Source organism: Balaenoptera acutorostrata, chromosome 10, assembly GCF_949987535.1.
Source record: "Balaenoptera acutorostrata chromosome 10, mBalAcu1.1, whole genome shotgun sequence".
In the NCBI taxonomy this organism is placed as follows: domain Eukaryota; kingdom Metazoa; phylum Chordata; class Mammalia; order Artiodactyla; family Balaenopteridae; genus Balaenoptera; species Balaenoptera acutorostrata.
Genome location: NC_080073.1, coordinates 64,136,405 through 64,164,012, shown reverse-complemented (window position 1 = coordinate 64,164,012; position 27,608 = coordinate 64,136,405). Strand labels below are relative to the sequence as shown.

Below are 27,608 nucleotides of genomic sequence, written 5' to 3'. Positions count from 1 at the left end.
CACTGAGTAATTTGCAATATAGTTGGGGAGATCAAAGAGATGCACTAGGAAAGTTAACAATTCAAAAAAATATACTGGTTGTGAACAAGAGCACAGTTTATAAGAGTTCAGCATGGGGAAAGGTTGGCAGGGCCTATACTAATCTAGGAAAGTTTAGAGGAATATACGGGATAAGAACTACAGTCCCTAATATGACATAATGACAATTTTTTTAAATGGCCACAGCAGTATTTCCAATCCCACGTGTTCTTCCAAAACCTCACCGATCTCCATCAAGAAATGGATGCTATTTATCATCCGCTTGAACCTAGGCAGGCTTGTGATTGCTCCAACCAATAGAGCATAGCAAAAATAATGCCACGTGAATTATGAGGCTAGCTTGCGAAAAAGGATAGAGCTTCTATATGGCTTTCTCCTTGGGGGCAGCCACTATGGGAAAGTCAGCTGATCTGCTCTGAGAAAAACTAGCTCCTGCACAACAGCCACAGGAAGAGGCCCACATGGAGAGCCCCATGTGAAGAGGAGGTGAGCCCCCAGCCAACAGTCAACACTAATCCTAATCCTAACATTAACCCTAACCCTAACCCTTAAACTTGTGATTGAAGGAGCTCCAGATGATTCAGCCTGAGGCCCCAGACTTTGTGTACCAGAGACAACTTTGCTCCTGTACCCTATTCAAATTCTGACCCTCAGATTTGATGAGCATGGCAAATGTTTATTGACACCACTAAATTATCAGATAGGGCTTCCCTGGTGACGCAGTGGTTGAGAATCTGCCTGCCAATGCAGGGGACACGGGTTCGAGCCCTGGTTTGGGAAGATCCCACATGCCGCGGAGCAGCTGGGCCCGTGAGCCACAACTACTGAGCCTGCGCGTCTGGAGCCTGTGCTCCGCAACAAGAGAGGCCGCGACAGTGAGAGGCCTGCGCACCGCGATGAAGAGTGGCCCCCGCTTGCCGCAACTGGAGAAAGCTCTCGCACAGAAACGAAGACCCAACACAGCCAAAAATAAATAAATAAATAAATAATTAATTAATTAAAAAAATTCTCAGATAATTCATTACAAAGCCATAAAGGCTGAAACACGGAAAAATCAATAGGGTTGGAAAAGAGGAAGAGGTGGGTGTAGCAGTAGGAATACACTATCCGGCTAGAAAAGATTATTGGTAAACAATCAAGAAATAGATTATAAATTAAGACAGGGGGTCACACACTGTGATGTGTCTTGAGTTAGGTTCACATTATTCTAAAAATTCAGGATTTATTGTGAAGACAATAGAAAGCCATGAAGAGTGGGTGCTGAATTAGCAAGGGAAGACTGGGATAGATGCAGTATTTTAGAAAGATTAACTTGGGAGAGGCGCAGAGGGCAGTCAAGAGAAAAGAGAGGCAATTCTCAGGTAATGGTGAGGATGCAGCCTGTGACAAGTTCCACTGCAGAGAAATGACACTGGGAATGGAACTACCAGAGAAAAATTAATAGGACACAGTGGCTGGTAGTATAAGGAAGGTGACTTTACTCAAAAATGTAATCCTCACTCTTTTATAACTTCTTTTTAAAATAGTTAACATTTATGCAGATTTCAACACAGTTCTTGATTATATATCACGAGTTTAGCCTTTGTGTCTGAGGCTAGAGTGTGAGCTCTGTCTCTCTGTCTCTGTCTCTCTGTGTCTCTCTCTCTCACACACATGTTATATGCAAACATGCACTCACAAATTATCATAAAAAATTTAGAGCACTTATTCCTAATTTCAATCAGAAAGACAAGTAAAGTTACTGCTAGTTTTAGGACACTGTAATGAAATCTAAAACACTCTTACTAGAGAATAATGTTCATTGATATTACTAATACTCATGTCTAACTAAACACAGTATGTTTATTTATGAGACACATTTACATTAACATGATAACAGAAATCAATAAAGAGTGCTTCTCAAACCAATATGCAGTTAGAGAATAAGGTATGGCAGTGTATCACAGCATGAAGGAGACAAGACAAATTTTAATCTTCAAGAAATATAGGTCATATTAACCTGTAAGTGATTATTTCACTCGATATGTAGTTTAACAAAAATCTTGAATCATTATGTAGAAATTTATGTAATTAAACTGTGACTTAATATATATTTCAATCAGCAGAACTAGAAAATAAGCAGAGATGACAGTAATCAAATTCCCAGGTCATGAAAGCTAAACTTTGATAATCATTGAAGATATCTTAATGAAATTATGATAAATACATTAATTAGAATCCAACAAATCAGAACAGTTTCCTTTTTTAAAAACAACCACACTATAATGAGGTCATTTAAGACATAATAATATTCTGTCTAAATTTGGTCAATAAAGACAATTATGTAAAGAGCTTTAGGAAATCATGATAGGATGTAATTTTATTACAGTGAATAAAATAGAGCAGGTTTCAATTAAAGGTATAAAATCCTTGTTTTACTTTATTTTTTTACTCAGAGAGTTTATATTATACTTCAATCTTGATGTTATTTTATTGTCTAAAGTTTAACTATTAGTCAAACAATAATAGAACTATTCCTTTACAGTACTATTTTGACATCTTAACAAAATCTTTCTACATCTGGTTTGAATTAACATATTTTTAAGATTTTGCTGTAACTTTTCATTTAAGATCATAAAAATTCCCATTATTTGGTTAGTAACAGGATTTGCCATCATCTGGCCACAGTGTGTGAATGGCCATGCCTACCTAGCCAATCAAACAGGCTATACCATGGTGAATCAATTGTTCTAGGTATCCAAATTTTGATATGGATTCAAATAGTCACAATAATTGTGCAACAATTTGCAAGCATCTTAAAGATATGCAAAAATCACAAAAATTAGAATGTAATTTTTAGAGCTTTTATTTAGAGCTTTTATTTTACTTGCTACTAACTCTATCATGGGGTGATTATATTTGGACACACCACATTACACATATTTAGACATTTTACTAATACTTTGTCATCTGAATACAATAATCTCTCCTAAATATTTATGCTTTCAATGTGTTCTCCAGACAACAGCAATGGCTAAAATATAGTTTAAGCATTGTTAAGTGCTCATTCGAATTCCCTGAGATTATTGGAATTTCAAAATAATGCATATGAGTATATATTTTACAAATAGACTATAAAATGTGTCATTGGTGGATACAAAAGCTAATTTTAAAATATCGTGAGACCTTAAAATGTCCTTCAATGTTTGGATATTGAATATTGACTCATTTCAACATTTTATACACTTATAATATATCTAACATTTCGGCATTAAAAAATGAAGCAGAGGTAGTCCATATAATATAACACACAGGCTAGTGGTGGGAAATGTGTGTGTATGTGTGTGTGTGTACATACCAAAAATACAAAATAATACAAATGCCATGTGATCTGAAGTTCTATGAAGCAGGTAAGGAAGTATTTTTCTTTGCAACCTAAAGTAGAATAATGACAAATATTTAAGCTAACCCTTATCTAGGCCAAATGTAAATAACTCAGGGGCCTGTTTTTTAAAGGAGCAAAATATTCATAGAGTTTAATGGAGCAAGACTATTCATAAAGTATGATATTATTAAAAAATAGTCATAAAGCACAAGTATTCATATATTATATATGCAAATATAATTTCTATGATAAATTATACTCTAGTATACTATAAAAAGAAAGGGTTTAATAAGCCCAAACTTAAAACATAATTGTTTATTAAAATTCTCCACATAATTATGGAGTGAGATATTCTATAGAAATTAATTTTAAATTCATACCCTTCTTTCATTTTCAAGTCCAGTGAAATGAAAAGTAAAAGTATCTATTACCCTTTACCTCTCTTCTGAATAACAGTTGATAGAGAAAACAGAATATTCATTGAGTAAATTTTGTTCAGTTCCAACTGAATATATGTTGTGTGAGATGTTCATTTAGAATCTAATCACTGATGAACATTTTTTTTTCCTTTTCCCAGAACAAGTATAATTACAAAGATATCACATTGTACAGGTCATTAAGTTCCAGAGGTGCATTTACTATAAATTTTTTATGTGAAAGTCTCACACACGTGTATGACACATAAAACTTTTACCTTTATTATTTTAACTCAGTAAGAGTGAGTCAATAAGAAGAATGCAAACTTCCTGAGAGGAGCTGAGTTGTTTTGCATCACCAAAGAAATTATTCAATACATCATGGTGGCTCTGGTGAGGCAACTGTATTGTGTGATGGAGTAGAATTACTCAGAGTTGAAGTTAGCACTGTTTTTAAATGGCAAATGTGTTTAGAGTAGAATCTAAAATCCATGTAAGTAGAATCTAAAATCCATGTAATCTAAAATCCAGGTAAGATACTCCATCTTTACAGTAATATCTGTAAAGTTGTATAACTTGACCACCTCTTTTACCACTGGATCTTGCAACCTAAATATAAAACTCTGCTTTGTTTCCTCTTCTCTCTGCCTTGGTCCAGTCAATATGACCAAGTCAAGCATCATCAATGGGCGAGCTTTACCCACTTTTCCTTCCTTCCCTCCACTCACCTGCTAAAGCGCTCAAATTACTTCCCTCTCTTGCCATCTAACAAGAGTCCTTCTCCTGATTCTTTCCCATGATGTATGAAGGAGAAGGAGGAAGGTGAGAAGTGGTAAGAAAAAGAGAACAAGATAGCCAGAAAAATTTAAGTAATCTAGAGAGTCATGATGTTGGAGAGGGACAGGATGGGTTTGGGAGCTTTGTTTTGGTGGCAAGATTATTTTACTGCTCTGGAGCAGTGAAGAAGTGTGAGAAGAGAAGACAAAAGGACAATTACACAAAGTGTTGCTCTAATCTAATCTATAGAGTGAGTCTCCTGTAATGGTCTTCAAGTAATGCACATAAAGATGGGAAGACCATTTAATTCATTTAGGTTGCCATATTATATTTCTTTTTTTTTTAATATTTTATTTTATATTGGAGTATAGTTGATTTACAATGTTGTGTTAGTTTCAAGTGTACAGCAAAGTGATTCAGTTATACATATACATATATCTATTCTTTTTCAAATCCTTTTCCCATTTAGGTTATTACAGAATATAGAGTATAGTTCCCTGTGCTATACAGTAGATCCTTGTTGATCATCTATTTTATATATAGTAGTGTGTATATGTTAATCCCAAACTCTTAATTTTCCTTATGTGTAAATCCAGGCACAGACTTTGCTACTTGGGAGAATTCACAATGCTGTGCTCTCCAAGAATATTGGTGTAAATATTCTCATATATTTAATATCTATAAAATATATTATATAACATAAAATAGAGTACTCAACTGTACCTCCTACTAAAAGTGTCACTCTAGAGTTAAGCCAAGAGTCCTGTGATATCTGGCACCAGAGGTATGTAAATATTTGAGGAAAAACAAGTTTCAAAATATACAGAGCCAGAAGCTAGTCTACAGAAAATTGTTCCAAACATCACATCTGTAAAACTGTAAGTGAATGAATCAGTTGGCATCAATGTCAAATTAAATGGAAGTCCTTTCTTATCAGAAATATATTCAATATACAGTATATACAATTATAAATAAAGTGTTCATATTTTTGCTTTTATTTTTTATGAAAATCACATAGAATAGAATATATATATCAAAATTCTTCACTGGGAAGGACAAAAAACTACAGTAATTCTTCTAAAACAATATATCTGTGTATAAGGTTACACATCACAAAGTATTAGATTGCATCTTAGCATGACATTACAAATAATGAATTATTAAACTGAAATACACCCTCCTAACCTCTCAATAATAAAAAAAAAAATCTTGATCAATGGTGCAAGAGAAAAGACAGTCTTTCTTAATGAGATATCATTCCTTCTTTTTTCAGCTAGTCAATTTATGTCATCCTCCAATATTCACAATATTCAACTCAAAAACTCCTCTTATAAGACATTCTCAACAACCAGCTTGATTTCCACATCTGTTTACCGCCATAGTTCTCTGTGTGTGTATATCTATCCATCTATCTATCTATCTATCTATCTATCTATTTATAGTTACCCTTATCAAATTTTGTATAATTTATACTGATTTATGTAACTTTCTCCCTAACTAAATTATTAGCTCCTTGAAGACTTCACTCAAAAGAGACATTTAATAAAGCTTGTCGAATTGAACTGAAATCTCTCCTCCTTGCCCTTTATTCTAGTTTGCATTCAATTTGAGTTCAATCCACTTTGAATCATGATTCTTTTTCTCCACTAATTCTAAGATTTTATTATTAATAATGATGGTTACAATGATAAAAGCAAACATTTACTTTATGCTGGTCTACATGGCAGGTCTCTATGTGTTGAGTCCTTTACGTGCATTATCTCTTCAAACATTTTTAACCACCCAATGAGAGGGACAGTTTCTGTAGAAGAAGAAGTAGACAGAGATGGAAAGGATGAGGAGAATCACCCAGTGAGTGGGGGAGGGGGAACGGGACCCAGGTCTGTCTGACTGTAAAGCACACTCTCTAATTCCTCTTTGTTAAGCACATCCTCCATACTGTCTAAATATCTTCTCTCTCCTCATCTTAGTCATTGCTCAAGATTTTTTGCACCACAATATCAAGGGAAGAATTCCTAGAAAGATCCCATCCTCAGGCTGAACAGTTTTGAGAGTATGTGTTTTCATCAAACCCAGTGTCTCCCAAACTGGATTGATCATCAAAACTATTTAAGGTTCTTCTAAAAAAAAAAACAAAAAAAAAACAGATTCCTTGGGATCATCAGTACAGATTCTATTCTGTTCAGCTGAAGGACCCAGGAATTTGTTGTTCCTAAAACTTCTCAGAAGATGTCAGACATCAACAAATCTGGGAATCGTGGTTTCAGTCACAAAGGCCACCAGTTAGGGTGGAGGGAGGTCAAATCAATGCATCCAAGCCCACCCATACCTGCTTCAAGATGGGACACCTCATTTTATTTTTATTCAGAGATAAATCCAGATTTTGTGGATCTGAAATTATTGCTATTTGGAAGGGAGCCTTTAAAAAAAAAAAAAAAAAACTCAAAAATCTCTAACTTTTGTAAATTTTACTGAAACACATGACCAGGTGAGCACATTGCTAGGGCCCCATCCAGGGTCTTGGGAGGAAATTATACAAATATTTTGTGGTAATTTTCCTGTCTGTATTGTATATTGAGGTTCTAAATAAAGTTTCATCCAGGGTGAAAAAAGTTCCATTGATTAAAAAAATAATAATAACATTTCAGAGACTCCAAGCCTGTTTGAAATTTCCTACCTCGCTCTTAGTCATATCATCAAGATAGTTAAGAATCTATCTGAAATAAAGATCCATGGTGTCTACAGTATTTCTTTTCCTTACCATTTGAGTTCAGTTTGGCATGTCTTATTCTTGGTATATCCATAATATTTCTGGGTATATTTATTTTTATAAAGTCTCTGCTAAATAAACCACCTTAAATTTTGCCAGGAAATAGAGTTATCCTCATGGACCTATAACCTCACTAATACACTGTGCTGAATAGTTTTTTTTTAAATATATTTGAAGGATTTTTTTTACCCCACCATCACCCAGGACAGCATTCAGATCTCTTCAAAATGAGCAGACAATATCAGAAGGTGTTTGCATACTATCTCCACTGGCTAGATGATATCTCCCTTATGGTAATACTTTTCCTTATGCAGCAGGAAGGATGGATACAGGACGTGTCATTTCTTCAACACATGCCACAGATTACTATACAAATGTAAATAATGTGGTTTCAGAACCTATAACTCAAAACTCAATTTGAGCAGAAACTCCTCTTAAAGGTAACACATTCGTAAATTCAGCCATGAGAACAAAAAATGGGACTAAGCACCCTTCCTGACAGCCATAAGTGAAAACGCTCTACCCAGCCATGAATAGCTTATAGCCTGGGTACTCTAACCCTGTCTCATTCACAGACTCTTTCCACAAACCCCATATATCTTAACCTCAGTAGCACAGAGGAAATCTTGGTCTGCTTGAAGAAGTAAGACAGTTTTAATAAATCACAGTCTTACAATAATAAACACAGGAAATCTCTGGAAAATTGAACATCTAGTTTGTTTTTTTTTTTTTTTCTACCCAGTACCCTGTCTTGGCTGCCACTGCTAAAATGGTCTGACACCATACTCACAAAACTTCTTAAGTCCAGAAGCCTAAAAACTAATTTGGGCTGGTGTATAATTTCCTGTGCTTCCTTATTTAACATTACCTTTGTGTTCTAAGGGCCTCTGTACCGCCCTCTATGGGAAGGAATGCGCAGGCTTCTCAGGAGTGACCCAAGGAAGTAGCATACATGACCCACACTCTTTTACTGTGAAACCTGCAAGCCATTTTCATCATAATCTATTAATGTCTACAAATATTCATTTTTAAATTATAAAATAAACCCAGTCTACCCAATGGATTTGTGGGTTATACACTGGGAGACCAATGTTCCAGACAGAGAAACCAGAGTCATCTTATTCAATAACGTTTCCCGTTTCCTAAGGCAAACATAACAAATATGCATTAGTGATTCTTTGTTCGGGTCAATGCCTTTGGTGACCACCCTCCTGGTCGTCCCATGTCAAAACAATCATGTTCCCAACATGACTCTGAAGTAGGGGCAAGAAGTCTCAAAGCTCCCAGTATAATTTTCTTTCCATTCAACTGTGTTGCCTCTCATATATCATGCCTTTGTGTTTGTTAATAACACTGTCAACAGTGTTATTTCTCATGCATGGGAGCAGAAGTGACTTTTAAAATACTGTGTCTAATTGTATTCATTCTCAATGACTGTAAATGGACTTTCCCCTCTATACTTACACTTCCTTCTGGAAGCCCCCCTGCCCACAGTGGAGAGCTGCGCTGGTGAGCAGAGGGGAAGCTTGGGAGGTTTGAGGCAGACCATCTCACTGGCAATAAGAGAGCGCTGTAGCAAAAAAGTTCTTGTTATGCTGGCAAGCAATGCAGTCACAATAGCCTGTAAGATCTAACTGCAATGATTTGACATCATATGGCTCTGAAGAGCTCTGTCTGGCTAAGCAGTACAGAAGACAAAACTTGAAAAGCCTGGACAGACAACCTCTTAAAGATAAACTGTTTAACATATTTGGATTCCTAGGTTCTATTTTATGACAGCTCATTTACAGATATTCACGTGATTTTATAACCCTATTATATGAGTCAATTTTTTTTTTTAGTGATTTCATTCTCATTACCCATTTTAACTTTACAATTGGGTCATTATACAGATATTGCTATCAACCACACATTATTCAATTTTTGAGCCCAAAAAAGAGTTCAATGCAGTGTTTAACAGAGACACAATAAAAGCAGTGAATGGGTGAATAAATGAATGGAAAGAATCCAAGGCATAAAGGATGAAAATACTTTGCCAAATCATATCAGAAATAAGTAAGAATCAGGTCTCAGATTTTCTGTCAGAAAATGTGTATGTTGTTATTTCTAACCAGATACAATGATGTCACTGAAAGCTCAGGAAACCTACAACCTGGAGGACTTGTGAAGAAATAACTATTTTGGGATTACTAAGAAATATGTTTCTTACTATATACTATAAGCTGAATTCAATACATGATGCATCAGTCTTGACTAAGAACAGTGTTAAAATTTCTTGATAGTCCCACATCACAGCAGTACAAGGTCTGGAGTAAGTAATATTAACGCTCTCAAGTTGTTAGTGTGAATTTGCTTCAATATGTTGATATTTCAAAGAGTACTTAATTTAGTTTATAAAGCAAACAGGAATGTGAGTGCCTAGAACAATTAAAGCAGCTCAGTTATAACCTCTGAACTTTTGCCTTTACAAATTTGAAGTTATCCGAGATATTTATAAAATGAACAGCATTCTTCAAAAGAATGTCCTATACATTGACAATGAACAAATAGCTAAAATTCATAGATGTTACAAAATATTATTCTAAAAATATATTTCCAATCAGCCTTTAATTTGATAAATTGGGTATTCAGGATAAATGAGTTTGGATAAAAATTTTTAAGTATAAGAATGTAAATGTTTTATATTTACTCTAAGTGAAAAAATTATACATTTGTATTCCTTTTATTTTATCAAATATGGAAGAAGTGAAATGTTAGCATATATATGTCTCATTAATGTGTCAGTTTGAAATATAAAACTAACCCATTGCTTAATATTATTTTTGGAATGTAATGTTACTTCTAGCATTCAGATTTATCTAATTTCCTATGTTTACTATTCCATATGACTCCTAGAGAACTTTCCAGCAATTTAACCAGGCAATATTAGATCAGTGTGCATGTAGTGTGTGTGTGTGTCTGTCTGTCTGTGTGTATATCTAAAAATTAGGAAAAAATACTTTATTTTTATTTTAAAAAATTAACTGGAATCATAATTCTTTATAAACATATCAACAAAACATGTCTTTTAAAACCATAATCAATTTAAAAATAATTAGTATATGTTTCATTTTCAGTGTTCAACGTACAAGTATCGTGAATTCTTAAAAACAAGTGATGCCTGGCATACTTAAAACTTATGATCGAAACAGTCCACATTTAATCTTAACACTTTAAACTTTAAACCTGGTTTTCACTAATGGCTGTGATTCTTCCCGTGAGAGTCATAACCGTGGCACCCAGGAAATACTTTAGTTCCTTGGAGTCTGGTCCACAGGACAAACTCTGCTTCTCTTAAAGTGGATTGCATGTTAAGTGGCTTAGTCAGGAGTTATATTAATGGAATTAGTTTATAGTAAAATAAGATTGATAAACTAATCAGCATAATGCAGAAAATGCCATTAAAAAGTTAGAATCAAGTCTTTCTGTGCCAAACTGTACTCTATTCAGCTTTTATGCAATTGTATTATATGCACGACCTTTCAAACTGTCGCTGCATACTGATAATTCATGGTCCAATTTTAATGAGATATAAAAATGGAATTTTCATATGATCAAAATGCCTTTAAAAGTTTCTTTCTTTCATGGTTAAACTTAGAGAAAAATTGATAAACAATATAATTGAATAAAAAGTGAGATAAAGTATTTTATTTGAACATTTTTGGTACACTTCATAAATCTAAGAACCAAAAAAACCAAATTTTTAGTCAAAATGTAATTGATCAGATTAAGCAATTAGAAAAGCAGTGCATGCTGAGCATAGTAAATCTTTGAGTAGAATCATAGTTTTTGGCTTCATAAGGAAAAAAAGTCTAAAAAAATATTGAATTATACCCTACGATGTGAAAAAAAAATAAGAAAATCTAGCCAGTAGAATTGTGACATTATTGTTTTTCATTATAAGCTTTGCTTTTTGCTTTGCACACAGAAGTGAAATTACATCTTAGGTCGAGAATAAGTTACTGTTGAATGCCAAGTAATATGTACAGTGCTAGCAACTCATTTTTTTTCCAATTTTGTTCCAAAGTATAACCTTAAACAAGTTCAAAAAAAAAAAAAATGTAGTGCTCACAATCCTAATAAAAAGAAGAAAACATTTTCATATTTCCATGTTCTTTTCTGAGAGAGACAAAGATGTTTTAAAAATCCGTGACTAGGGCTTCCCTGGTGGCGCAGTGGTTGAGAATCCGCCTGCCAATGCAGGGGACACGGGTTCGAGCCCTGGTCTGGGAGGATCCCACATGCCGCGGAGCAACTAGGCCCGTGAGCCACAATTACTGAGCCTGCGCATCTGGAGCCTGTGCTCCGCAACGAGAGAGCCCGCGATAGTGAGAGGCCCGCGCACCGCGATGAAGAGTGGCCCCCGCTTGCCACAACTAGAGAAAGCCCTCGCACAGAAACGAAGACCCAACACAGCCATAAATAAATAAATAAATAAATATTTATAAAAAAAAAATCTTTAAAAAAAAAAAAAAAAAAATCCGTGACTATGCTTTAGGCAATTTGCATGCCCTCTGTGATAACAGTAGCAATGACGTAATTGAAGGATGGAACCACTCTAAAATATTGCATTTCAGGTTAATCACTCAAATAACAACCTGACTCCCATGTGAGGCAACACAATTGTATATAGGGAGTGGATAGGAGTCAGGTAAACTTTAGCAGCCCCGAGAGTACTAAAATATCTATTATTTTTTTTGGAATTTGGGGGTTTCACAATGCAGAACCCGCTTTTCTACCAGCTGTATTTATTCTTTAATTATCAGTAAGAAAAAGCACATGTAGAACTAGATTAATTACTAGATCATTTTAAAAGACATAAGTGTCACAGATTAGAAAAATGGCTCCAATGATATCTCCCCACCCATGTGTTCCTCTACAACACCCCTCCCCATTCTAGAGGTGGCATGGATCCCCTCCCTTTGAAACTGGGTGGCTTTGTAACTACATCAGCTAATATGGTATGGAAAAGTTATGCTAGAAAATTTATAAGGCTTGGCTATAAAAGGCATACCATGTTTGCTTGTCTCTTGGAACACTTACCTTTGCAACTCTAAATCACCATGTGATATCCAAACTAGCCTATCTGGATGAAAGGACTCCTGTAACCCCACGAAATGGGAATTGTGGTCTTGTAAATTTCACCAGGCTCCTCTCTGGGCCGATGGCAGAGGGCAACTCCTCTGGGATGAGACTCGAAGAAGATGAAATTACCCTGCCAAGGACACTGTGCCTTATAAGCAAAAGAATTCCAGGGCTCTCCCCAAAAGCTCTCCACACCAGTTCTTCCACTTTCTCTCTCCTCCAATCACACTCTCTCACACACACACACACACACACTCAACATCTCTGCCAAATTACCCCCTTCCTTGCCTCTTCACACACCCATCCCCCTCAAAAAGAGCAGAACAAGAAAAAGAAGCCAGGGGTGCTCAGGAGCAGAAGCTACAGCCTCCTGCACCTCATCCATGTAAATCTAAATCTTAAACTTCAATCCAGTAAATGTGTTTTCATTACTGATAAAGCATTAATTGCATCACCACTAAAAGGAGGGCAGGGAAAAGTTTACACATTCCTTCCTGCTTACACTGTGCTTGGGCCATATTTTTTAGTGTTAGACTGATCGGTAAATAATTTTTACAGCCTTTTATGTATATTTCTTTCTACTTTACAGAGAAAATCTATTTCTGCCCCTTGCTGATGTGGCCAGACTTGCGACCCACCCATTCCAACAGTTAAAAGTTAATGAAATGGAGAGCAAATATTTACAACTGAGACTTTGTATACGACAGACATAAACATACAGTGTCTTGTAATTTTCATGTATTCTTATTTTTAAATAAATGATATTCACTTTAATCACTCATGTGAATGAACGTGTTTAAAACCAAATGGTTACATTAAAGATAATGGAAAACTCTAGTTCACCTTCAAAAATTATTGTATTTATAATGATTTAAAAGGCTCATTACTGAGAGCCACATTCCAAAGTTGCAGTAAACCCATCGAGTTTTTATAAACACATTTTCTTTCTGCTCTTACTGCTGTTCGCTCCACTGAAGTAAGTGGCTATGTGGACTCATTTCAAATGTCCTTAGGTTATACGTCACTCTAAGGAAACCCTTTTTCCAGATAAGTTGTAAAGAACATATATTTTTTAATGGCAAGTATTTTATCATCTCTGGCCATTTAGATTATAGGTGTGGGATCCTGTTTTATATGACACCCTGCTACTGTGGAACTTTTCTTTCAGCTGCTTTAGTTAGAAAAGCTGTTGCCAAACAAAACAGTAGGAGGGAAGCTGTAAAAACGTTTTGAAATGCTAAAAAAAGAAATAAGTGAGCAAGCAGCAATCTAAACATAAACTGGAGGACTCTTCCCATGACCCACGTTTAAGGGAAAGAAACAGAAGAAGATGCAGAGAATTAACAGAATACCAATTTCGAGCCACATTCAGGATCTTTAGAAGGATTAGAAATTATTCAGAAAATTACATGTAAGCTGGTGCACTAAAATCGTTCTGTCGCAAATCTCAGACATTATTTTGAGCTAGACAAGCCTGGTGTCATGACATTTTCTCAAAAAATGAGAGGTCATAGAACCTGGAAAAGAATACGTATATGTATAACTGAATCACTTTGCTGTCCACCTGAAAATAATACAACGTTGTAAATCAACAATACTTCAATAAAAACTAAATTATTATTTTTTTTAAATGAGAGGTTATAATATAAAAGTTCAAATTACCATTATGAGTTAGTTGTGTTGATTTAAGGCCTTTTTCATTAGCATCAGAACAATGAAATCGGCAGTTACATAATGAGATGACCTCCAACCACAGCAATAGAAAAGGCTCACTCAGGCAAGCTCAGTGAAATCTATAATCCAAACACCACTATAGAAAATCAAATTGTAAAAAATGGGATGCTCTCAAGACTGCTCTTTGAAAAACCCTTGATGTGCTATGTAATATGTGACCAGTATAACTTTGGAAGTTCAATCTGATATTATCTTTGATCCAGGCACACTGCTCTTTTACAAATATGTGATTTATTTAAAACACTCCTTTTTCTTTCTTTTTTTTTTTTTGACTTGGAATGCATGTAACCAGATGAGTATTAAAAGTGAAATATATAACATATTCCTTAGTATTTGAAGGATGAGTACCTTTATTTATTTTTTTTTCCCGAGCCAATATTTAAACTAAACACATACTTCAATCTTTAAGAAAAAGGGTGTTTATCCCAGAGAAGGTAACTGAGTTGCATGGAAACTGGAATAAGTCAGTCAGTTGTCTGTCGGTCAGGCATACGCTCAGATAACACTGATGAGCCTGGTTGGAGCCAGGTGCCCTGGACTCTGGGCATCCACAGACAGGGACTCATTCATGGGCTTTATTGCCCTAAACCCTCCCAGGCTGCAGGCTTCATTGCTGGGATTCCCAAGGTTCAAGGAGGTTAAGTCACTTACTCCAGCTCCAGACAGAGTGTAGACAGAACACAGAACAGAGGTACTTCTGCCCTGCCACAGCTGTCCCCACGAGCTTGTGGGGAATTCCGTCATTTATTCGATAATACTTTGAGCCTAAGCCGAGTTCATTACATCTCAATAGGTTAAGTCAATGAATCATGTTATTTTATAGTCCCATCATATGTATCTACTTCCTGTGAGGCCAGAAGGCATTTTCCTATTACTGCTCACAGAGGGACGCCTTCCCTTTGTTTTGTCCCTTTTTTCTTTTAAGTAGCTGTTCAAGGAGAAGAGTGGCTCTCTGCAAGGGGCTCTAGTATCGTCCTTCTAAACGTCCCGGGGTGTGTCCTAGATGAGACTGAAGAATAATCCATCAAACAATTCCAGTTTTGCGGAATAAGAGAATTTCCTGAGCATCACTGTGGTCAAGAGGTGTATTTTGTAGGCAGCTTCACAAAACCATTGGGAAATAAAAGTATCTTGAAAAGGACTAGGAAAATATAAAATCTGAAATATAACTTTTGTTGGTAATCATTAATGTTACCTGTCCTCCTTCCTAAACTTTACTCTGAAATTACACCAGCGTATCCAGTTTCTCTCCAACAATAATCAAATATGTGAAAAGAGCATTAACTAAATCAAATAAAGAGGCAATGTCATGAAGACTTAAAGATGATAAAGGGTCTCACGTGACACCTAGTAAAATAATAATAGCTCACATTTTACAAAATGACAAGTCAAGGAAATATATCTAGTCTCATCAAGCTGTTTGTGTCTTCCTAAGGAATATATTTGTGGCCTTCATAACACAAGACCAAATACGTGATCAAAAAGTAAGAGTCACTTGTCCATGCCAGAGAATTGAGCCATGTTATTATGGTTTCAGGCTGATGGATTCATTATTCATTTCACGATATTTATTGAGCACCTACTTACTGCACCAAGCACTGGGGATACAAGTGATGAACAAGAGAGACACGGTCACTACCTCCATAACTCTCAGAGTCTGGGAAGCAGATCATCAGACAACATTTATAAAAAATATATAGGATTATATACAGTGGCAACTGGGATGAAGAAAAGTGACTGTTTTGAGGAGAAATCAAAGTAACCCTGATATTTGAATACTGACTCTGTGAAAAGTGATGTATTGCTAATACTATTAATCCTTTTGTGGTTTCTGTTGTTTCCAACACCTTGTAATTAAAAGGGCTTTAATGTTTTAAGCTTTCTTACACCATCTTGCTATAACTGCAGGGCAGTGTAGAAACTGAGATGTATATAAATGAATATAGATAAAGCACTGTATAGCTACAGAGGCAGGATGTAAGTAGGAATAAGAGGCAGTTTGGTTTGCCAGGAGCTTCTGCAAAAGGAAGTAGGGCCAGGTAAAGAGACCTTGAACCACAGGCCAGGTTTCCAGACTTTTTCAACAGGGGGAAGGAAGGTTCTAAAGAACTGAGGATGTGAGTTTGAGGAGGCTAGTATTTCTGGGAGATTATCTTAGAAGCAATAGGCAAAATACATAAGGAAGGGAGAAACAGTGCTTAGGAATATCATTTAAGGGACTATCAATAATTAGTCCATAAGGGTGTGGATTACTAATACATCCGTGGGATTGAAAAGAAGAGACTCAGGTATAGGCTCTACTGAGGAGGAAGAATTTTTTTTTTGTAACTGACCAGTAACTGGTCAGTAACTGACCAGATATAAAAGACTTCTGAGAATTCAAATCCAAGATTCCCTAAGGAACAGTTAGGCTATGAGCATAAAGTAGGATCAACAATGATGAGTCTGACTTTGAACCTGCTGAGTTTCAGGTGCTAATGGCGCGTCCAGCTGAAACTTATCAGAGAGGGCAGGACTGGAAATATAGATTTGTCATCCTCTCAGGAGCAACTTTTGATTTTGGAAGGGTTGGCAAAGAGGAAAGCACAGGCAGAGAAAATTACTAAAGAATCTCAAGGGAACCTTAAACTTGGTGGTGGGGAAATGATGTCAGGGGTGACAAAAAGAGCAATGGAGGGGGACAAGTGAAGGAGGATTATAGAGGAAACCAAGGGAATCAGATGAAGAAGTAATCAGTGAAGTTGTGCTGGGCAGAGACTGAAAGATCCAAGGAATGAGAACAGGGTCCAAGGAATCCAGGGATCCAGGGAATGAGAATTGGATTGGGAAGGGATTTGGGGGGGGGGGGTCACTGCTAATTATTAATCACGTTTCAAACATCAGGGCCAAGTCTCAGAAGTGATGATTGCTGCCATATGCCAGACAACTCTGGATAAGGCTCTATCCTCTTCAAGAGAAGATTCTGGATGACTATCTTTGCCTTGTCTTTGATGAATACGTATATTTTCATCAATATATATGAATATATATAACCCTCTAGCAAATATAAGCATTAAAAAAAGAGAGCATATCTACATTTCTCACTGCTTAAAATAGGATTATAATGGGGAAGGTATCAGGCGACACTCAGCATTACTTCCTTCTAACAGACAAAAAAGATAAATCACCTGGAGATACTCAGATCACTCATAAAGTCAGTAAAATGGTAAATGGAGGACAGGACCCTAAACTGCTATTAAGAGTCTTAGCCTCTACTGACTATATCAGACCATACACTCTTGAAGGTTTAGGATGGAGTTCCAAATAACTTTTTAACAACTAAGTCCAAATAACTTTTTGGACTTAATTTATATATTTCATTAAAGAGGTTATTCTTTAATTGTATATTAATGCATGGGCTAATAATTACTAATTTGCTATGCTCTTACAAAATATATCAGGTTAATGTCACAATGTACATCACACTGTTCACTAAATCTTGCCAATGTTAAATTAAGAATCTAGTTAAGGAATTATGGATTTGCATACCTGTGGTATCCATCGGGAAGACACAAAGCTTGTCACTTCTATTACAGGCAAGCCAGTTTGGGAAAGTTGATTGATAAATTCAATTTTTATATCTGTGGGAACTATAATCTAAGAAAACATTAAGAATTATAAGTAATTTGCATAAATTATTTATTGAAGCATAAATAGAAAATTAATTCCTAACTGAAAGCAAATACTATTTAAGATTTATAAATTCAAGTAGCAACTAAGAACAAATGTAATCATCTAACATATGAAATCTGTGTCTTTAGACTCAATAAATATTAAGATTTAGCATTTTTAAAAAACTGTGTAAAATTAATATCAAGTTACCTTTTCATTCTGCAATCCATCTCTAGGTCCAACTTCTACTATTTTAACATATTCAGGGAGTCCAGATGGCTGGGATGATTCCTAAAATGAAAAATACAAGGCAAGAAAAAGAGATAACAGATCATCAAACTTGTTTATTTGAAAAGTCAAACAATTTCACTTTGCTGGATTAAGTTCTCACCCTGGAAAGTTAAGAAAGGTAAGAAATCGATATAATGATATAATCCAAATACCAAGTTTATGTTATTAGCAACATGAGGTCATTTTTTTTTACAACCCAGTGATATTCAGTCTAATTATGATTAAAATCCAAAAGATGAACTTCAAAGATAAAACTGCTGAGAAGGTGACTTACTCAGGATCTAAAGAGACAATCTGCTGAGTAATTCTATGCGTGATGATAAACGTACCATTGTTAGAGTTCATTAAAAAATTAGATCTTTGTATTAACAGACTTCTACCAGGCACAGTCATCCAGATGTCATACCCTGAACTTGCCAAGTGTGAATTCAGTTTTCTGGCCTGTGTCAGAGAATAAGATGTGTTGTTTATTTCTTGTCTGTGTCACACAGCACTACCAGCACCTAAACGCAGCTTCCTAAAGGACAAACTCCCCACAGGAGGACCTAATCCTTGATATTCCCCTCTGTTCCTAAACTAAGTATTATGCTCACGTCATGTTTAGAAGGACACTAGTTTGAAACAGGAAAAATTGAAACTGACTTTCTCAACTTCATATTGCAGTTAAAATCGGCAGTAGGTTACATCTTTCCAGACTGGACAAACATAACCTCCTGGTATCTCTGAGCCTTAAGTGTAGGTAATCAATCATCAAGGTCTTCTAATGGATAGCTGATGGAACTGACCCAGATCAACATGACCTGTACTTCAAAGTTATTTTTTTTGTCTTGCCTTTCATAAAGGATGATGACTCTGGGCTGACCAATTTACATTGTCTCACTCTGTTCTTGTAACAATCATGGGCATACACTAATGAAGTGGCTATTTTGGATGCACAACCCAATTTGTTTCCATCACACAGCACAATGCTCCCTGCCCCTTCTAGGGTCCATAGCTGTTACCTGGTTTTATTAGCATTCTGTGCTAACTAACTCAGCAAAGGAACCCAGATGATCCCTGTTACAATGTTTACATACCACCCTCCACAATTTCCATGAAATCAGGCAGTTCAATAAGCAAAAATTAACTGAGAAGGAAAAGAATTCTCATCTCTGCATCTCCTGAGCAGGCTGTGATGCATGCAGTTGGGAGGGTGGAGGTTTGAGCGAGGACACATGGGGTCCCTCAGCTTTAGGCTCAGTTTTGGATGAAAATCATGAAATCATGCCTTATTTGCAGGGTGGCCATCATTTCAACCAGGCAATAAAGGAGAGGGATGGCATGGGAAGGCAGTGTAAAGAAGAGAAGCTCACTCCTCTTTCTTATTACCTCCAGTCCTAAAACTGCAGGGATGAAAAAACAAAAACAAAACGAGGCAATCTTAAAGCCATGTGGTCTCATTATCGCTGATTGTCTCCTGAAACTCATTTTCAACAGCAATTAGCTTGGAGTATACATGGATGAAGAATACTTCTTTATTAAACAGCAGTGTTTAACCCCCAAAAAAGGAACATAGTGTTTTTTAAGGTAATAACAATATGCTGAGTACAATTAAAGAGCTTGGGACCTTCCTTTGCATCACTGGTATAGCTGGCAGAAGTAACAATCTGAAGAAATTAAAGTGTAATCTCCCACTAATTATAGCCATTTAAGTCAAAGCAGAATATGTGCTTACTTGATATTATTTTACATTTCTTCTTGAATCTAACACTCCCATTTTGTCTTCTAGTCATGGGTCTGTATTCCTTCTATCTGAATACCCAAGAAATCAGAAGAAAGTTATAATGTGTTCAGTAAGTTCAAAGAGTAACAAGTTTCCCTTTAAACAGCATATAAATAAATATATAAATAAAGTCAATACATACTTGTTGAGTATGTGTGATGTGAGAGCCCTATCTTGGTATTTTCAGTGTCATTCTGCGCATTACTATCTCTGTATTGACATTTCTAAGCAACTTCAGCTTTACATAAATAATGCAATGCTTAGTGAGCAAATCCACCTAAATGTTGTACAAGCACATAGAATTCAATGATGCAAAACTGATCTCATGATTTCCCTGCCTCATTCCTCTCCTCAGATATTCTCCCACCACCTACTATCTGATTCCATCTCTCTTACCACTTATATCTAATTGGTACCTAATTGGTATCTTCATTACTGGTCCTATTTTGGCATATACCCAACACCCAACACTTAGCTTGCACTTAATAATTGTTTGTTGATTGTATTAGTGAATCTCTTTTGTCACTGGCTTTATTTAAATTGTCATCCTTTTCTACTCAGTCTATTGCTGTAGCTTCCTAAGTATTCTCCCTAATTTTGTTTTTCCATTATTAAAATGCTTCAGAATCTACCAGTCACCTTTGGAGAGATCTATCAACCTAAGGTAAAATATGATTCACGACTAGCCTCTCACCTTCTACCACACTCTACTTCATGCATCCTGTGATTTTAGTCATGCTAAAGTCATGTCCTGCTCACTTTCACGACTGTTAGACATGAAGTTACTATTGGTTGGAAATAGCTTCTATCTGCGGGTAAAACTTTCCACCAAAACCATTTCTCATCTTCACAGACACAGGACTGGACCTCATTTCTCCCCTAAGAGTTACGTTTGAACAAGTTCCAGTTGATGGAACATGAACGTGAATGCTATGTACTGCTTTTAGGCTTGGCCCATGAAAATATCCCATGCACATGCCTCCATGCTCTTTCCCCTCCAGCCAGCTTGATGCAGATGAGTATGGCAGACTTGGAAGCTGATAAAGACAGAAAAAAAAAAAAAAAATTGAAGGAACCTATACCAGAATCACTGCTTTAATAAGAATTCCATGCCTATAAGAAACAATTATTTTGTCCCTTATAGAGATGAAAATAAATGTCAACTCTTTTACACCATTGAGGGTATAGGTATATATTTTATAGCTCCTAATTGTGAAAAATGATGAAGGGTCTGAAATTTTACCTTACTTTCAAGCTAACAAGTGAGCCTGCCATGGATGCTGGTGGAAGGCACAAGACTCATTGGTCAGAGAAGGAAAAAATGGCTTATCACTCACAGCAACAGCAGTAGCTAGAAAATCAGGATTTGTGCTGGTTCCCCAAGCCCCAACTCCCAGGAAAAAAAGAGAACCATACAATGCTTGCCCAGACAATGGGTTGCATTACAGAAAAGGAACCCCAAGCACAGGGACCTTGCACCTTTGCTAATGGGCAGTACGCATATCGTTCCTTGGTGACAGAGGTGGACACTGTGTTTATCATGCTTGACCATGAGTATGCCTGCCTTTGATCTGAGAGAAAGACACTTCCCCTTGGCTTCAGAAGGAGACACTAGTTCTATCATTCAAAACTATTTTGCATTAAAAAAAAATCCTTGAAAAGAGAGTCTGGAACAAAGGTAATTATGCCTCTGCTTGCAAGAAATACAGAAATTCAATAAACTCATGGAGAATTATTTCCCAATAATATCCACTCTTCATTTTTACACCATCCTGGTTTATGGCAAATTTTCCCACTAGTAAACCACTCTGTTGGCCCCTCTGATTAATGAACAGAGGCTGGAACCAAATCCGCTCATTTTTATCTCAGAAAACATTTAATCAAGGCTACTCTCAACAGACCTTCAAGGAGCAGGAGAAGGCGAACCTGCAATATTGACTTCTGCCATGCCACTACTCCCCAGGGTCCTGGATCCAATCAGCAGAACGAATCCTATATTGTAGTGGCCTCTGTATCAGAAGCTCAGCGTTGTTTACTTTGTGCCTATTTTATGATGATGGATGTGTTACCGTGTTCAATGCTATGATTTATCCAGGCAGCAACAGTGACAATATAGGTGATGGAGGCTTGATCCGCAGCGTGATTCCAGTGTGCCTCATCAGAGAATGGGCTTCAGATGATCCACCAGCAGCCATAGTTTATTGCCATAATTCATAGCCTCCTCCAAAAGGTGTCTTTAATATCTTAGTCTACAGTTTCCCAAATGGCAGACAAATAAGCTAGGCCAATGACCCCGACCCAAGAGTCAATAAAAACATGGCAATGGGCTCAAGTTCTGTTGGGCAAGTAGAGCAATCACATCCCCTTTCAGTTCTGCATGGCGGCTGGGGAGGTTCTACAACTGCAGGAGCCCAGTGGTCATCATCAGATTTCAGTTTGGCCAAAACATCGTCCAACCAGGCTAAGAAAAGCACCATGAAGAGAAGGGCCCCCACTGAGCCAGTAGCTTTGTTCCAGGCAGTGGAACAGGCAACAGAGGGCAAGGGTTACTTTTTGTGGGTAAAGCTGAGATTGCACTGGGGACAGGCCAACCACTTTCTCGAATATACAATTTCCATTTGATTAGTGTGGCCTGTTGAAAATGTCCAACCTCGTTAGTCATTGACTCCAAGTTAACCCCCCAAAATGGAAATAGGGGCCAGAGAATCACAACGGCCTCCCTAACTCAGGTGTCCAGTTTCAAAAAGAGCTCCAAGGCAAGCCAACAGCTGATTTTTAAAAGAGACTTGGATAGCTGTGTCATGGCAGTAAGGGATCCACAACCCCCCAAAGTGCCACCAGATAGAGGCTGCCTGACTTTGACAGAATCTCAAATTTGCAAAATCACCAGTCACAGAGACTTAGAGCTCAAAGAGGTCAGGAGGATTTGGGGATTCCCAAAGTTATGTTCACTTCACCACATGCAGCTCTTCCTATTGAGATGATCCCCTCTGGCACTTATGGGACAGAGAATTACAATCACAACACACATCAGTTTTTACTATACATTCAGACGTGCAAGCAACAACAGGAGAGTGTATTGGCCATGAAGGTCCCACCCACAAGGCTGCTTCAGGTCCCCTTTCCCACTGAGAACACTGCCCAACCCCGTCAATTGAATCAGGACTCCCACCCCCATGGGACTGATAGGATGGTTACTTGGATGTCTTTATCAGACAGAACCAGGAAGGTTAGAGTCCTTGCTCTCCCCACCATTCCCCAGCACACTCAGATGGATGATCTCCATGCACCAGTAATCATTTTTTTCCTTAAACAACTGAAGGAGGAAGGTTGGGAAAGATGAGTGGATGCAGAAGGGAGCAATCAGCACAACAGCTGCTCACTGGCTCAATCCAATGAACTTGCAATGTCTTTGGTCCACACAAAGCCCCGTATCAGGCAGTAAAAATCATCATTTCTGACGCCATCAATTTTAACCTTGGGAACCCCTGGCCTTAGCATCCATAGCTGTGTTGGTTTCCAGCAGGATCACTGTTTTTTTTTCCCTCTGGCTGTCAAGGGCTAAACTTGCACATGCTCCATTGTCAAGATACCATCTCTTAAGTCTTCATCCAGTTACAATACAAGGACTAAGGGAGTCTTGCAAGGTAGCAAGGGTGACTCTGAAATTCATCTATAATTCTTTGGGTCCTTTCTCATTCTCTAGTGGGTTGCTTTCCAGCACCTTATACATAACCTGGGGCAGCAGTACCCCACATACTAGTCAATGACTCATCTATGGCTCCTCACATAGGAGTTTGTCCATCCCAGTGAAATATCCCCAAAGTTTCTGTATAGCAGCCAAGACTCACAGCAGACCGTTTGCTGCCATCTCTAGTTGTATTAAGTTACTGAGGACAGACTGCTGGATGGGCTAAGAAGGTCCAGCTACTGTTATTCCTTATTAGCAAGCATTAATTATCCCATTCCATCACCTCCCAACTCAACCAATCAAAATTCTTATGATTCACCTGGCTTCTTCCAATAATGCTGGCCAAATTTCTTCCTTCTACACTCCCAGTAACTATTGATGGACAGAGAGAAAAGAACCTTCAGACCACCCAGGATTCATCTTAGTGCTACTTTTCACCATGGATGGACCTGTGGCTGACCAGCAGATCTCCAAGGAAGTTCCCCATCTCTGAGAAGAGTTAGCACAACCAGGGCACCACTCGGCCTTTGAACCTACTTCCCTGATCAGACAGCAACCATCTTTCCCAATTCCTCATCTTCACTAGACAATAAAGCAGAGGACCATTTGTTGCTCAGTTGACTAAAATCTGGTCAGCATGTTTGTTACCAATACCCATGGACTTCCCTCAAATCCCTTTAACCACCTGAAAAGCCCTCATTCTTCCTTTTCCAGGAAGTGTCTCTCTCAACATTCCACCTTCATCAACAAAACTGTCAAACCTGTGAAGGGCTGAGATTTTACCTTACATACTAAGTAATAAGTAACCCTGCCACAGTGTTCTGGATGCTGGCAGAAGATATGCGACTCTTGAATCAAAGACAAGAGGCTTTACTACTCGTCTTAATAGCAGTAGCCAGAGCACCAACAGCTCTTGTACCAGTTCCCTGAGCATTGCAGGGATGGTGCGTGGGGAACCTGACCATTTCATAAGGGGCAACAAGCACGTCTGCCCTTTGCTTCGAAAGGACACACTACTATCACCCAAGGCCATCTGCTACACAAAAACCTTGAAAAGATATTTCCAAAGGAACTAGTAGAATATGCAGAAATGTGAGACACCCATGAAGAATCATTTCTCAACACTATGATTACCTTAATTACTGTCCTCAATAAAAATGCTTACTTATTAACCAAGATTCAATCTGTCATCTACTCAAGACTTTTCTGACCTCCCCATATAGAATTAAGTACAGTTGACCCTTGAACAATGCAGGGGTTAAGGGTGCCAGCCCTCTGTGCAGTCGAAAATCTGTGTGTAACTTACAGTCAGCCTTCCATGTATACCCAACTGCTTCCCATTCACAGTTCCTCCCTACCTGTGGTTCCACATCTACAGATTCAACCAACCACATGTCCCATCAGGTAGCACTGCAGTATTTACTATTGAAAAAAGCCCACATATAAGTGGAACCCCACAGTTCAGACCCTGTGGTTCAAGAGTCAACCATAGTTTCATTTCTATGACCCAATAACACTTTGTAGAGACTTATTTTAAAATAGATCTGTAATTACTTCTTTGCCTGCCTGTTTGCCATTTTTCATTATAAACTTTCAGGATGGACATATACTAAGCGCTTAATTAACATTGTTTGTTGAATGAATGAATGAATGAACAAATCCACATCTAAAATTTAGAAAAGCAAGGTTAACCTTTCATTTATATTGAATACTACACTTATTAGCCAGCATTATTATAGCTATTGGATATATGGAAATGATCCAACCACACAAAAAATCTCTGCCCATAACAAGATTACATTTTAGTGGCACAGTGATCTGTGTGTTACCTTCTGGGACTGGGGTCACTGGGGACGTGGCACTGTTCTTATACATTGCATATATAAGAGTTGATGAATCACTTATAAGTTCCAAGGAATTGCATTCTAGTTTGCAGAAGTGAGCACAATCATCCTTAAACAGGTCTTTGGTCTAAATTTATTTTTATGGCAATAAAAGTCCTGTTACTGAGCTCACTGTATCCTGTTTAACATGGAGTAGTGTATGATACTAGTGAACAACAAAAGCTGTATTATCCAGAATGGGGGTTTAAAAAAGCCAAGTTATATGGCTGAATGTATGCTCACATCTGGCATCAGATTTCTAATGGTTCACTTTCACAGGGCAACAACCAAAGCAATACTATCTTGCATTTATATGTTGCTTTATTATTCCAAAGCACTTTTCTATCTACATTTCATCTGTGGAGCTACTTTGTGGTGTAGGCAGACTGAAAGAGAGATTAAATGACTGTCTAAGGTTACCTAACTATGGTCCCTGGCTCCTATTCTAGTTTTCTTTAGGATGAGGTTAAATACATCACCAACTATTGAAAAAGCTTTGGTTGAAAAAGTAATAATGAACCATTCTTTCATGTAGAACATAAATGGGCTGCTTTAACTCACATTTTTCAATCTTACATAAAATTAAATGGAAGGCATATTTTGATGGGAACTTCTTTGAAATCTTTAAGATGTGTGTGTGTGTGTGTGTGTGTGTGTATGTTTTTATATTATATAATACATATACACATATATATATGTGTATATGCATAGTTTCCCATAATGGGTGGCTTCTATATATACAATCAACCCTCCAGGTGGTGACAGATATGATTCCTCATTATTCACTCTACAAGCACGACTTCTTTTTCCCTAGGAAAATGATACCATCCACAGTAGAAATTTCTAAACAGAATTTTATATGTTCTACTCACTTCATTTCTTGAGGAGTAATTCTATGTGTAAAAAAAGTCTTTATGGATATTGAAATACCCTGTTTCATAGCCAGTATTCTCCTGGAGAACTGCTACAATGACCAAATCAAATGCTCCCACTACACAGATGAAATGTCTGAATCAGGAAACTACATGATTTTCCTTTGAAATTAAACTGGATTAATTTCACTGCATTAGATTTCCACTTTTCCAAAAGAATCTCATTTTGCCATCTCATCTGACATATGCACATAGTGCATCTTGCAGTAATGGTAAAACATCCACGTTGTGCTATTTGTTATTTCTTAGATATTAATTTATCTTTTAATGAAACATAGTCAGAAACACATAAAGCATTATCACAGGAACCTTGGTTCTCTGGAGCAGTCTAAAGATGGTTCTCTCCCTGGGTGCCTTTCTGGGATGAAGGGCTGAATCAACAAAGCTGATATCTGAAACCTTTCTTTCAGAATAGCTGTGCCCCAAGGTCAATTCAAAGACAATCTCTGACAGTTTAAGAAGAATTTATTTGTAGCCAAGTGAAAATAAATTTATAATAGATGACTAAGTCAAACTCCATGAACAACACATCTCATTTTCCTGAATCAAAAGGTAAAGGAAGGTATCCACTTACCTTTTAGCAATTATTGGGCAGCCAGAAAGGAAATGTGCACTACTTCATTCCCAAATGCATTTGGTCAATGTTTTAACAGAGATTAAAAGCAAGTTCTAAAATGTGAACAATCCTCTGTATGTATGTGTACTAATATTTGTTCTTGGCACCAGATGGAAAATTAGTACTGAGTGTTAGTGTAGATATATAACATGATTAAATATGAATTCCCTCTGGAAATATATAAATTTTTATGAACACTTAAATAAATCAAGAGGAGTCACAATAAAGCATAAGAATATTATATAAGGGGCTTCTGTCATATATGGCAGATTGAAATGTAGTAGAATGATGGCAATATAAAATCATCCAAAATTATTTATTAAAATAAAAAATAAGGCTGTTAACATCTGCACCACATAATTCACTTCCTAATTAAATAAATTCAATTTTTAAATGTCTTGAGAAATAAATGTATACATATGTATTTAATAATCATCCATTAATTATTGTTTTAATACAAAAAAAAACCTGTTAAGATAGTGTATGAGAACTGAAAATAGAGAATATTAAAATAGATTTTGTAAACAGTTTATGCAATGTAGATAGTAATAGAATAAG

The 27,608-nt window shown here is 36.9% G+C and overlaps 1 protein-coding gene across 1 annotated transcript in view; it reads right to left on the bottom strand.

Moving 5' to 3' along the window:
- HMGCLL1 (3-hydroxymethyl-3-methylglutaryl-CoA lyase like 1) overlaps positions 1-27,608 on the bottom strand; it is a 144,164-nt gene that overhangs the window by 79,200 nt on the left and 37,356 nt on the right. Inside the window, exons 2-3 of the mRNA XM_028167670.2 lie at positions 18,086-18,166; positions 17,753-17,860 (exon numbers count right to left, since the gene is read on the bottom strand). Of these exons, the coding sequence (XP_028023471.2) occupies positions 17,753-17,860; positions 18,086-18,166 (189 nt within the window). The remainder of the gene's footprint in view (positions 1-17,752; positions 17,861-18,085; positions 18,167-27,608) is intronic.